A 12,731-nucleotide genomic window follows, 5' to 3' on the forward strand; every position below is an offset into this window, starting at 1 on the left:
AATGGGTGCCTTTATCATGAAATGTCAGATTTTGGTTAGATACCATTTTAATCTGGTGTGTAGATCGATCAAGTTCAGCAATGGTTATTTCTGACTTTGGATTTTAGGTTAAAATCCTATCAGTTTTTCAAAGTAAGAATGTGGAGGATCTTGTAGTTTGCAGCTTTTTTCAAAAAATGTCCAAACAAAACACACAGCAGCCAAGACTATTCATTGTATTTTAATTCTTATACATCCTCTTTGAGGAAAACTGCATCTCTTTCTTCAGGATTCTGCTGAATAAAACATTTGTTTCTGAGTGTGGCGTTAAACAGACAATGAAAATTGTTATGTTTGATATAGTTTTCAAACATTTTATAAAAAAACATCCTGGAGGCATTTTTCTCTTTATAGTTTCATGTTTACCATGTTTACACTTAGTTTTCATTCTATTCCCTCCAATAGCAGTAAATAAGGCGGGATATTATGACATCAGACACATAATTACATTCTAGATTACAAAAGAACAAAAACTGAGCAGGAAAAAAGGCTGAAACCTCAGAAGCAGCACAGATACAGTGGTCAAAAAAGGTCATAAGGTCATAAAGGTCTATTTAGAGTAAACAAACTGAAAAATGACTTTATTGAGAATTTAAATCCGCTCAGGAAACCGCGAAAAGTGAAAGTTTCTTCAGTGAGAACACAGAAGCAGAGAAACCCAGAGATCAAACTGAAGCTGTTGGTATTAAAGTCAGTGTGTGGATGAAGCAGAAAGGGGAGGGGCAGAATCAGCTGAGGCTCAACATCAGTACAGTCAGGGGGTTAGTCCGAGTCAAGAAAACTCAGTTTTTACTGCATGACCTTACAGAGATATGATTCTGGTTAGATTTCAGGGAGGTGGAACATCAGATAAGTATTAGATCTGAATGGTTAGGCACACACACAAAAAACAAACAAAAAAACAACAGGTATTCAGCTCCTCTTCTTCAGCTCTTGTATTGTGTCCGGGTAAAAATTGACCTGTTTTCAGTCTTGAAAATAGGTAACTGTGCTAGGATAAACTGTAGACAGGATCTGTTAGGAGGGAAATGTGCCAACAGGCATTTGGTCGTACAGACATTTCATCATCATCATCATCATCATCATCATCATCATCATCATCATCATCATCATCATCATCATTTCAGAAAGTGATCTCTGAGTACTTAGTCTGACTCAGAGGCAGAGTTAGGTTAGATTTGATTCAGTTTACAACCAGGTTTGACTCAAGACTGAGATATTTAATTAAAGTTAGAATTTTGTTTGATTTAGGATATATTATTTATCAAATTCTGGTTTAAACCGGGTTTTTGTCAGGTTTAAACTAGGTTTGACTGGCATTTGAGTTAAAAGATTTTAAAGTTTAAACCAGATTTGATTAGGTTTAAATTTGATTTGTTTTGGGTTTGAATCAGGTCTGATTCAGGTTTAAATAGTTTTTTTTCCAAGTATGCATTAAATTTAATAAAAACTTAAACCAGATTTTAATTTGAATATAGTTTTATTTGGGTTTAAACCAGGTTCGACTCAGGATTGAATAAAAATGATCCAAGTTTAAACCAGATTTATCTTGCTTGAACTGCATTTGTTTTTTTGGTTTGAACCAGAGGTTATATCTAGATTTAACTAGATATAAACCAGATTTGACTTAAACTAGAGTTAGATTAAATTCAGGTCAAACACGTTTGAATTTTATGCAATTCAGATCAAGTCGGGTTTAAGTGAGATTTTAATTATGTTTTAATCTCATGTTTTTGAGATGGGATGAGGTTGGATTAAATTGAAGTTGAAACTAGGTTTGTGTGAGATTGATATAACTTCATACCAGTTTTGAGTGAGACTTTATTTTTTTTGCAAAAAACAGGTTGAAATTAATATGTTTTTGTGTTTGTGATAATTAGATTCTCATGTTGTCTGGCTGCTTTAAAGGAACAGGGTGAACCTAAAGCCATCCAAAACACCTTTGGACTCTTTGTCTGTATAGTTTAAAGACAAACCTTATTTAACACGTGTACAGAAATTCATGTACGATTGACAGCAGGTTCCCAATGTAAGCATACAATCAAAACCAAGTTGACAATTAATAAACATGAAGTGGGAGTGGAGTTCAGGTGGGGAAAGCATACAGAGCACACAGAAGGAAAGAAAACAGAGGCCAGCTGAAGTCAAAGCTGAGGGAGAATAGCACCATAATCAGTTATAATGAGGAAGATGCAAACACGTCTTTCCTCACTCTGGCTTCTTCTTTCATAGATTCACTGTTTGTGGGGGGGCTCATTTTTTTCAGTCACAAGATCCCGTTCACCAGCGTCTCCACCTGTCTTTTTTCTGAAAGTGTTATCATGTCCCCCCATGGCTATGCCTACAGCAGTTTGCTGCAGACCTGACAGCGACTGACTCTGGAGCGCTCCTGGCCCGCCTTCAGGGTCTCCTGGTTTGGTGAAGACACAAACTCCCGCTTGGGATCCACGGTGGTCAGCCAGAAGCTGTATTTGTTGGCAAAGTAGTGGCATGTGCCTTTGGCTCCATTGCACTCAATGAATGGAGTGGCGCGGAAATCCTCCAAGCAGGAGCCGGGAGACATCAGGGACTGACCGCCGCCTTCTGCACCAGCCGCCGTGTGCTGTGGTCGAGACAAGAAAACACACAATTAAGTTAGTTCCTGATAAATTCTCACAGTCTTCATGATGTAACATGATCGCTATTTTAAAGTCCTACTCTGATCATCTTTTTATGCCTTTTTAACCAAATAAAAAAAACCTGTGTAGTTTTCTGGAACATGGTTTTTAGAAACTCTGAGTTGTGGGCGGGACTGTCCCGTTGTTCAAACGCTCTCACGCTAACTTACAGCCCCTAACTACCCCAACTTAACATTGGCGTTGCAACAAAAATAGTGAGCAATATTTGAGGTATCCAACTGTATAGTTTTGAGTCAGAAAACTAAGGCTCATGGATGCCGTTGTCTAGAAGTGGATGCATCAAAATGGAGCAGAGCAGAAAACCTGTGGCCCACCCAACGTATTTTCTACATCTCAACTACAAGGATTGTAACATGACATTTTTACATCTGCTCCTGATTTACCGCAATTTAAATAAAGAAAATACTCGGAAATGCAATTTTAAGCTTAAATTTACCTATAGAAGTACATCATCATCAAAAAAAAGCTACAAGAACATGTAAAAAACACCAAAAACACAATTTTCGTTGGAGTTGACCTTTAAGCTTTTTTTATAGACAACTGGTAATGCCAAAAATGACTAAGGTTAAAGTCAAGTTTGTCCCAGATTAGTTTCAGGTAGAAATAGAAATTTAGGAAAGTCTGGATAAAGTCTGAACAAATCGGCTGGGTAGCTCGGGTGGTAAGGTGAGAGGCTACCATGCAGGAGTCCAGGGTTCAATTCCCGAAGGGGGATAAACAATGGTACTGGGTAAATTACCATATCAATGGCGAGCAGTTAACATCACCCAGTGGGGGCCCTTAGGCAAGACCCTTAACGCTACTGCCTCCCGAGCGCAGTTAGGCTGCAGCTCACTGCTCCCCCAGGGGATGGGTCAAAATGCAGAGAAGAATTTTCCCATTGTGGGATCAGTAAAGTATCAATTATTAATTTAAGTCAGGTTCCAATTAAATTAGGTTTCAATCAGATTTGACTTAAGTTTATTTTAGGTTTGATTTAGGATTGATTTAATTAAAAAATCAGATTAACAAAGTTGATTAAAGATTTAGCCAGTTGTAGGTTAGGTTTTTATCAGGTTTAAACTATTTTTTTAAATTTAGATTTACATTAATATTTTCTAATATTTTTCTAAGTGTAAATCAAATCTATTTTTTATTCTAATCTGTGATTAAAAGATTGAAGATACAAAAGCACATTTGTGTTTATCAAAAGTTGTCTCCTGTTTAGTTTTTTAGGACTCACCATCAAGAAGGAATATCCAATCCAAAGACTTCTCCACCCAGGGGGGCACATGGGGATGGTCATGTCCTGACTGTGGACCGCCACAGCCTGAGATGGTGCCTCACATACTGAACATCTGGAGGATTCAAACGAAAAGGTTTGATGTCTCATTGAAACGTTCCACACACCGACTGATTGTTAAGTTCAGAGAACAAACTCCTCGTCTATCTTTAAGCCTTCAAACTTTCTGTGGTGAAGCTGATGATAAAGCTGGTGGTCGTTGTGCTGCTACAGACGTAGACGCTGGGAGGGGAGGGGTCATTCTAAGATGAAATAGGTGTTTTCCTTCACATGCCTCCACACACATGATTTCTTTTTTAATCCTAAATGGAGAAATCATTGTTGTAGTCCCTCACTTGTTGTTTCTTTTGTCTATGAACGGTTGTCCCTGCGTTTCTGTCCGTCCCTTTCCTGTACCCTATAGAACACTGGTCCCCAGTCTTTTTCAGCCCAATGACAGGTATAGTGTCAGACAAATTTTCACAGACTGGTCTGTACAAGGTCAAAGTGTTTTTTTGTTTTGTTACCAGTCTCCCTTAACGTTTGAGGGTTAAGTTTATCTTCCTACTGTGAAATACACAAATTAATTAAACTAATGCACGATGGCGCAGTATTTAGCGCTCTTGCTTCACAGCAAGAAGGTCCCTGGTTCAAGTCCCAGCTGGGGCACCTGAAACAGAACATCAATGTGTAGAGTTTGCATGTTCTCCCCATGTGTGGCATTTCTCCGAGGACTCCAGCTTCCTCCCATTGTCCAAAAAACATGGGATAAGTTGATCTAAATTGTCCATAGGTGTAAATGTGAGAGTGCATGGATGTGTGATTGTGACAGACTGGCGACCTGTCCAGGGTGTCCCCTGCCTTTGCCTGCAAGTGGCCTGGTTAGGTTCTAAGGTCAATCGGATGATTTGTTGACATTTGGAGGTAGTACTGTGGTAGTCTGGGGGCAGAAATGTTCCGTCTAACCCAACACAACCCATCCCAAATGCACGCACCATGCACCGTGACTCTGAGGCTGTCCTTTTCTCCTTTATTTGCAAACTACTCACATAAATCAGGCGAGCACAACTCATGTGATATTTGCATCTGAAATAGGAAGGATGAACTTGTTTGAGCATTTATGTGAACGTGTGAAACTAAGGGGAGGGAGGAAAAAAAATATTTACATACACAAATAATTATGCATATCAGTAGCATATAATTTTATTTTGTCCGCTGCACATGTTTTCTCGTGCACTAAGAATGGTGAAAGGGGGCCCTTATGACCAGGCCAACGATTTTCAGAGAAATCTGGCGGCGGCGGCTGAACTTGAAGATTCTGCGGATGCTTCCCCATCACTTGGTGGCAGTTGTATATGTGACCGTAGCTTAAGCCCTAACTGCTGACTTTTAAGGTGCCATGGAAACTTACAAATAAATGTTGCTAAAACTGGTATTTTCTAAACATGATAAACATGAATTCACAGTTTGAGCAAATTTATTAGCAACATCCTCACAAAAGTGGACAGTCAGTTATTGAACATTATGTGTTATGATTACGGTGTGTTGCAATAAAACCATATTTGGAGTAAAGACTCCTGCTTTTTTGTCTGTTAAATGCAGATTTCTTTTATTTTGAAATCTAAGAGTCTTTTGTTTCCTCCCTGGCTCTTTTCAAAGACATTTAATTTTTTAGTTTTTTGACTTTGCTAGCTTGGGGGCTTTCGTTTAGTGGTCGGTGCAGCCGCTGTAAAAAAGTAGCAGATGGATTTTCAAAACGTGAACAAACGATATGACAGCCAGTAGTTATCCAAAATAAAAATTCCTTCAGAATCAGATTGTAAATAAAACGAAAAAAAATATAGGTAAGCTTTTTTTCTCTGCGGGTTGGTATAAACAGTCCCATGAATGGAAGGAGGGTTGGGAACCACCGTTACAGAGAACTGAGTCCTATTCTGCAGGTTGCTGCCTGTCAGAGGGACTTCTCCTCTCCATACTGATGCAGTTTCTTTTTCAGTATGGGGATCATACTAAAAACCCTTCCTATTGGTCACTTTTATAGCCCAGTTAGGACAACTTGGCCTTCTTGTAACAATCTGGACTAAATCTGATTAAAATTATCCTAAATAATTAAATGTAGTCTTGGTTTGATAACTTTCTTTATATTTTGTTTAGCCTCTTTGCTCAACAATACTGCTTCATGGAAAAAATAACTGAATTTATTGCACAATGCTTGTTAAGATTTATCTGTTCTCTTGTTGTATTTTCTTTATTTTTGCTCCTGAACATTGAGTTGGAGTCAATGCTTGACAGAAAGATTTTGAGGAACCAACAATAAATGCTACCCCCACCCCAGTTAGCATACCTGCTGATGTAAGGCTGGATCTGCCCCGCAGACACGGGCATCATGGGAATGGGTGCAGATGTGGAGAGCCAGTAGGATTTGTCATTGCGACTAGCAAAGAAGCAAACCTCATTGGGGGAGCAGTACAGGAAGGGCATGGTGCTGAACCTGGGGAGGCACGAGCCAGGCTGACCTGCAGTGGTGGGGGAAGGTTACACAAACTGTTTGACAAAATGGACAGAAATATTCTGTATGATCTAAAATAAAGTCCATGATGTCAAATGCAATTTGACGAAACGTAAAAATCTCATTAAACAGAAAGAAGCAAATGCCTGTACCAAGTCCCACTCCAATCATATTTTGATTTATTGTAAAAGTGTTCCAGTTGTCTTTTAATTGTGATTATGCAGTTTTTTGTTAAAAAAAAAAAAACTGTGCTGTTTTCTAGGACATAGTTTCTGCAGGGCGGCAGAAGTTCTTTAGAAATTAACCTCTGAGTTATGGGCGAGCCTGTTGGTGCAGAAGTAAGCCTGCACTGATACTGCTTGAAGATTGGAGTAAGGAGCTTGTGGCCCTGCTATTGAATTTTCTAAGGAACAAATACGTAGAAATCTGAATTGCATCTAATTCAAACCAAGTTCAATGATGAATTTTATCTAACTCCATACTATATTTTTCAAACGCCATTTTTCCGTCTGCTCCTGATATTCAATGATTTGAATAAAAGAATACGCAGAAATTCTATTTCTGTCATAATTTTCAGTATAAATATCCTCTTTCATCAGAAAAATGCCACAAAGCTGTTAAAAATACCAAACACATAGTTTTCATCGAAGTGGGTGTTTTACTGAAACTTGATCCAAGTCTGATTCTAATTTAACCAAAACTTGACTCCACTCAACTCAAACTGGAATCAAATCTGACAAAAACTCAACTTTAACTGGACTTAAAGCTGACTCCAAGCTGACCATTGATTTTCTTAAATTGGACTCAAACGTAATTCTAAACTGAGTTTAAAATATTTACTTGTAGTAAGAGAAAATAAATCAGCTAAAAGAAAAAGCAAGTAACACCTGCCTAAAAACAGTCATTCTGTTTAACAAAAACAATATTGTTAAGTCTTTGTGTCTTATCTCATATGTAAGGTGTTGATCCAACTACAAATTTGACAAATATCATATTAAGGTCCAGTTTTTGCTGGGTAAAGGGTGGGGGAGCACATACCCAGGTCTTGGTTGTGTGCTTTTTCCTGTCCCTCCACATACAGCAAGCTGTACCCATTCCACAATGAAGGCATGCCCTGAGGACACATGGGGACCTGCTCGCTCTGGCTGTGCTTTACCAGAGTGTAGCCAATGCTGATACTGCGGCTGGAGCTGCCAGGAATGCCAGGGAGGCCAATGTTTCCAGGGGGGCCTGAGAGAATAAAAAGGAAAAGGCCAGTTGGTGGAGCAGCAGAGAACGTCACATTTCCTCCTGGTTTCCTTTCTTTGATCGATGTCCTTGAAGTCATCAGGAGCTCATCGTTTCTCACCTTGTCTTCCACTTGTTCCAGGTAAACCAGGGGAGCCGGGATCACCTAACGGACCAGGCAGACCAGACGGTCCAGTCCTTCCAAGGTTACCTGGGGCTCCGGGTCGTCCTTTTGGACCTGTGAAAGGACAGCAAATGAGCCACATGGTTGGGGGGGCTAAGAAGACTAAAGGGGCCATAATCCAGTTCAGTTAACTGGAACAAAGTGAGATGAAGCAAAACCAACATGTTTTCTAGTGAATTTTATCTGGTTGTGTTTTATATTAATCCCATATAAATTCTGGGAAGGAAGATTTTTGAGAGTTTAGTTTTGTTCTCTTAAATTGCTGGTTGGTATGGAAAAACCCAAATGCTGACATATATAACATCCGCTCTGACAAGGATGGCTGCTATTACGCACCAGGACGCCCTGGAATGCCACTCCAACCAGAGTCTCCACGGTAACCCAAGGGTCCCCTTTCACCAGGAAGACCCATGTCGCCAGAAGGCTGTGATTCCACAATAGGGGAAGGCAGCACAACTCCAGGAGGACCCTTCCGTCCTTTTTGGCCTGCAGAGGAAAGAAAGGGGAAAAGAAGCAACAGAGAAGGCAAAAAAAAAGTTGAGGACAGAAGGGTGAGAAAATGAGGTTGAAGTTTGTGAACTCAAACCACAACTGTAATCCTAACTAGACCTCTTACCTGGTGTTCCTTTAGATCCCTTGATTCCATAGAAGCCAGGATCTCCAGGCACACCTTTAAGACCTGGACGTCCATTAAAACCACTTTCACCAGGAGATCCTGAGAACCAAAAACCCATATGAGAACCATACCATGTTTTACATTTGTATTCTTCGTTCATGCCATGCTGTGGAACCACACTTTACCTTTGACACCGGCGCTACCTGGGTATCCAGGGCCTCCATTGAAACCGGGTTCTCCCTTTCTTCCAGGAGATCCCGGGAAGCCTGGCAGCCCTGGTTCACCTCTTTCTCCTTGTATTGTTCCTGAACCCGGGGGACCAGGAGGACCAGGTGGACCTTGAAAACCTCAAGATGGAAAAACAACAAGGTAAATGATGTATACTTGTATAGCACTTTTCTACCTAACCCGAAGGCCCAAAGCACTTTACAGTCACAAAAAAAGCAAGCAAAACAAAGTTACTGGGTGAAGCTAGGACAGCCAAAAGGTAATAAAGAGGTTAATAAATATGAACCATAGTTTCCATCCAATCCAGGAAGTCCTGGGTCCCCCACAGGTCCAGCAATGCCTGCTAACGCTGACTCTCCAGGAAGTCCAGGTTGACCAGGAATTCCTGAAGTTCCAGGAAGACCTGGTACACAAATTAAATGTATTATAGGGTTCATAACTTTTCTTTATCTTAACAATAATCTCTGATTTGTCTCAACCTCAACTCTACTCACCAGGCTCTCCTTTTTGTCCTTTTACTCCATCAAAGCCTCGTTGTCCAGGATAAGAATCTCCCCTCTCTCCCTTCAATCCTGGGATACCAGGAGCACCAGGGCGACCTCCTAAAGTAATACCTGAAATATAAAAAGAGGAAAGAGTTAATTCGTTCAAAGTATTTCTTAGTTTATTTTGTTAGCAGGTAAGGAGTAATCCCCTCCTTCAGGAAGGGGACTTTAAGTACCAGTATCTGTTCTATACACAGTGATGAAGGATGGAGTGTGAAATCGGTGCATCTGCACTCATGTGTGAAATGTTAGATACAGGCAGTAGAAATGAGCTTCCGTTTGCCCTTTTAAAATCATAATGACAACAGAAACTTCCCAAATGACCCTGTTCAAAAGTTTACATACCTCAGTTCTTAAATCGTTGTATTGCGTCCTTTTCCATAAATAGCAGCTTGTGTCTCTTGTGGTCGTTGTGTATAATGTTCTTTATTTTCTCCAATGGTAAAGCAGCCCATTCTTCTTGGCAGAAAACCTCAATTTCCTTTAAATTCTTGGGCTGCCTGGCTTAAACTGATCTCCCCAGAGTGGCTCAACAATACTGAGGTCAGGAGACTGAGATGGCCACTCCAGAAGCTTCACCTTATTCTATTGGAACCAATGACAGGTGGACTTGCCTTTGTGTTTTGGATCGTAGTCATGTCCAATTGCATCCCATTTGCAGCCTCAGAGCAGAAGAGGGCAAGTTTCCTCCGGTATCTTCTGATAATGTGCTGCCTTTATCTTGTCATCAATTTTGACCAAGTTTCCTGTGACTTTGTAGCTCACACATCCCAAACCATCAGCGATCCACCTCCTTGTTTCACAGTAGTGTTATTTTCGTCATAGGCCTTGTTGACTTCTTTCTAAATATAGTGTTTATGGTTGTGGCCAAAAGGTTCAGTCTTGGTCTTATGCCAGAAGTCCAGAAGTTTGGAGGTGAGTTATTTTGTGGCATTTGAGCAAAAAAGGTTTTCTTTTGGCGACTCAACCATACAGTCCCCCCCCACCCCCCCATGCAGGTGCCTCTTTATTGTGCATCTTGAAACATCCACACCACAAAGTCCTGGATCACAGCTGAAGTTCTTTGTGGGTTTTTCTTTGCATCTATAACAATTTTTTCGGGCAGTGGTGGCAGAAATGTTTTTGACCTGGGTTTTGGTCAACAGAACCCCTCACTTTCAAATTCTTGGTCAAAGTTTGAACTCTGCTAACTGGTATTCTCACTTCTTTGGATATCTTGTTAAATCCCTTGCCTATTTTGTACAGTTCAGTTAACTTTTCCATAGATATTTTGAAAGCTGTTTAGGTTTCCCATGACTCAGGATCCCGACATGGGAGTGCAGCACTGGATGAAGGATGTAAGGGAGCTCAGAAACTCCAAGTCTTTTGGTGCACGCACATTGATTACAGGTAAATGAGTCACAGGTGAGGATGGTTACCTTTAGCTGCCATTCAAAGCCTTTTGTATCAGCTTGTGTAAATGTTTTCAGAAAAAAGTCATCAGGGTGTACAAACTTTTGCACAGGGTCATTTGGGAAGTTTCTGTTGTCATTTTGATTTACAAAAGGTAAAGATAATTGTTTGACAAATTGTTTGTTGGGCTTCACCCAACCACTAACCATAAATAAAAAAATGTTTGTGTTATCATTCATATTCTCTGAAAAATGACAAAGAAATCATTTCTTCCAGAGTGTGTAAACTTATCAGCACAACTGTAAATGCAGGGGCGTTGTCTGGTTTTGTACAGTTTAGACCTTCCTGAAAGTGTCCCACACTGGTGCAGAAATTCCTCAGCCTGCAACCATTAGATGCAAATCAATCAGCATGCTCACCCTCAACATGTACTGCCCTAGTGATGAACCAGGTTCTGCACTGTAGGCTGTCGCTGTAAAGCAGTACATTCTTGTAAATTCATATAATTACAATGGAGCAGACAAGAAGTCTTTCAGGCAGAGAAAGAAAGGTTAAGGTAATAATCCTAGAATCCACTTGATCTTCAAAATAAAACAGCATGGGAGGTAGTGACTCAGGTGGTTGAGTAGGTCGGCCAATGATCGAAGGGTCGGTGGATCGGTCGCCCCTCCTAGTCAACTGGGCAAGACACTTCACCCTCCCTCCAGTGTGGCTCCACTGGTGTGTGAATGCGTATGAATGTCCTGATGATGGTAGGCGCATACTGGCACGCCTCTGTCAGAGCCCCTGGGCAGCTGTGGCTACACCAGTATTTTACCATCATCAAGTATTAATGAATAGTGACTCCTTTGTTGAGCAAACATTTCCCGTTTGAATTGAAAACAACCCTTGGAGTGTGTCTGTGCAGACATACTGGGAGGGAGGTAAGGTGTGCAGCATCTCATTACCTGGGGTTCCAGGAAGGCCTTTGGATCCAGCGAGGCCATTGAGTCCATCCAGGCCAGGAGGTCCAGGCACACCTGAAAAACAAAGAGTCTAAGTAACGGCATTTTATCTCTGGATGTACCACTGCTGAAGGCTCTTTGGTTTGCTTCTCACCCCTGGCTCCTGGACCTCCTGGAAATCCAGGCTGTCCTGGGGGCCCATCTGCTCCTTTTCTTCCAGGGAATGTTGACAGCCCTTTAGGGCCTGGAAAACCAACAGATCCTGCAAAAAAGATGTTGTAAACTTCAACTTGTGCCTGCAGCTCTCAGGAAGAGCGACATCAGATCGTGTCTAGTGACTAGTTTTCCTGAAGTTGTCACTCACCAGGTAATCCAGGCCGTCCTGGTTCACCAGGACCACCTTTTATTCCAGGGAAACCAGGGTTTCCAGACAAGCCATTATCACCGGGGGCTCCATCAAAGCCTTGACGTCCTGAGGAGAAACAAATTTTCTTTACTCTTTACTTTTTTTCAAAATTGAAACAATCATAAAGAAAAAGAAAATCTGTTTTTGTTTGATGAGCATGCTGTGGAAAGATCCAAAGTCTTTGGCTAGAAGGTAAAATTAATATTAGAGATCCTACCTGGGCTGCCTGGATCTCCCGGTTGACCTTTCTGTCCAGGTGAGCCAGGAAAACCAAAGGTTTCCCCAGGTTGACCTGACAACAAAACAAATCAGCAAATGAATCTTGATGAAGCACATTTGGCAAGTAAAATGTGTCATGAAGACCCACCTTTTCCACCTGGACGACCTGGTTCTCCAGGACCTCCGGGTGCACCAGGTATTCCATCATCTCCCTGTAAAAAAGCTTTGATCTCAGACTTTGCTGTTTGTGTTTCTGGGAAGTATACTTATCCAGTTTCTTACTCTTGGTCCTGGCATGCCAGGGAACCCATTGATTCCAACTTCTCCCTTTGGTCCCGGTAAGCCTGGAGATCCCGGCAGTCCAGGTAGGCCCGGCTGCCCGGGTTGCCCTTTACTTTGCTCAGGTAGACCAGGAAGACCAGGGCGACCTTGTCGACCGGGCAGGCCAGGCAGACCCTTGTCACCTACAACGAGACAAAATCA

General features: G+C 41.3%; 1 protein-coding gene across 5 annotated transcripts in view; it reads right to left on the bottom strand.

Annotated features, from left to right (window-relative positions):
- Positions 1-201: 201 nt before the first annotated feature.
- Positions 202-12,731, bottom strand: part of LOC101168576 (collagen alpha-6(IV) chain) — a 113,611-nt gene continuing 101,081 nt past the window's right edge. For all 5 annotated transcript variants that reach the window (XM_020711740.2, XM_020711739.2, XM_020711738.2 and 2 more), the window contains 16 exons: positions 12,531-12,712; positions 12,397-12,460; positions 12,247-12,321; positions 11,988-12,095; positions 11,778-11,885; positions 11,627-11,698; positions 9,237-9,356; positions 9,029-9,145; positions 8,700-8,861; positions 8,515-8,613; positions 8,235-8,384; positions 7,836-7,952; positions 7,526-7,717; positions 6,323-6,494; positions 3,940-4,054; positions 202-2,641 (listed from right to left, as the gene is read on the bottom strand). In XM_020711740.2, coding sequence (XP_020567399.2) covers positions 2,381-2,641; positions 3,940-4,054; positions 6,323-6,494; positions 7,526-7,717; positions 7,836-7,952; positions 8,235-8,384; positions 8,515-8,613; positions 8,700-8,861; positions 9,029-9,145; positions 9,237-9,356; positions 11,627-11,698; positions 11,778-11,885; positions 11,988-12,095; positions 12,247-12,321; positions 12,397-12,460; positions 12,531-12,712 — 2,114 coding nt within the window. In that variant the 3' untranslated portion in view covers positions 202-2,380. The remainder of the gene's footprint in view (positions 2,642-3,939; positions 4,055-6,322; positions 6,495-7,525; positions 7,718-7,835; positions 7,953-8,234; positions 8,385-8,514; positions 8,614-8,699; positions 8,862-9,028; positions 9,146-9,236; positions 9,357-11,626; positions 11,699-11,777; positions 11,886-11,987; positions 12,096-12,246; positions 12,322-12,396; positions 12,461-12,530; positions 12,713-12,731) is intronic.

The sequence above is a fragment of the Oryzias latipes genome, chromosome 18 (assembly GCF_002234675.1).
Source record: "Oryzias latipes chromosome 18, ASM223467v1".
Lineage (NCBI taxonomy): Eukaryota > Metazoa > Chordata > Actinopteri > Beloniformes > Adrianichthyidae > Oryzias > Oryzias latipes.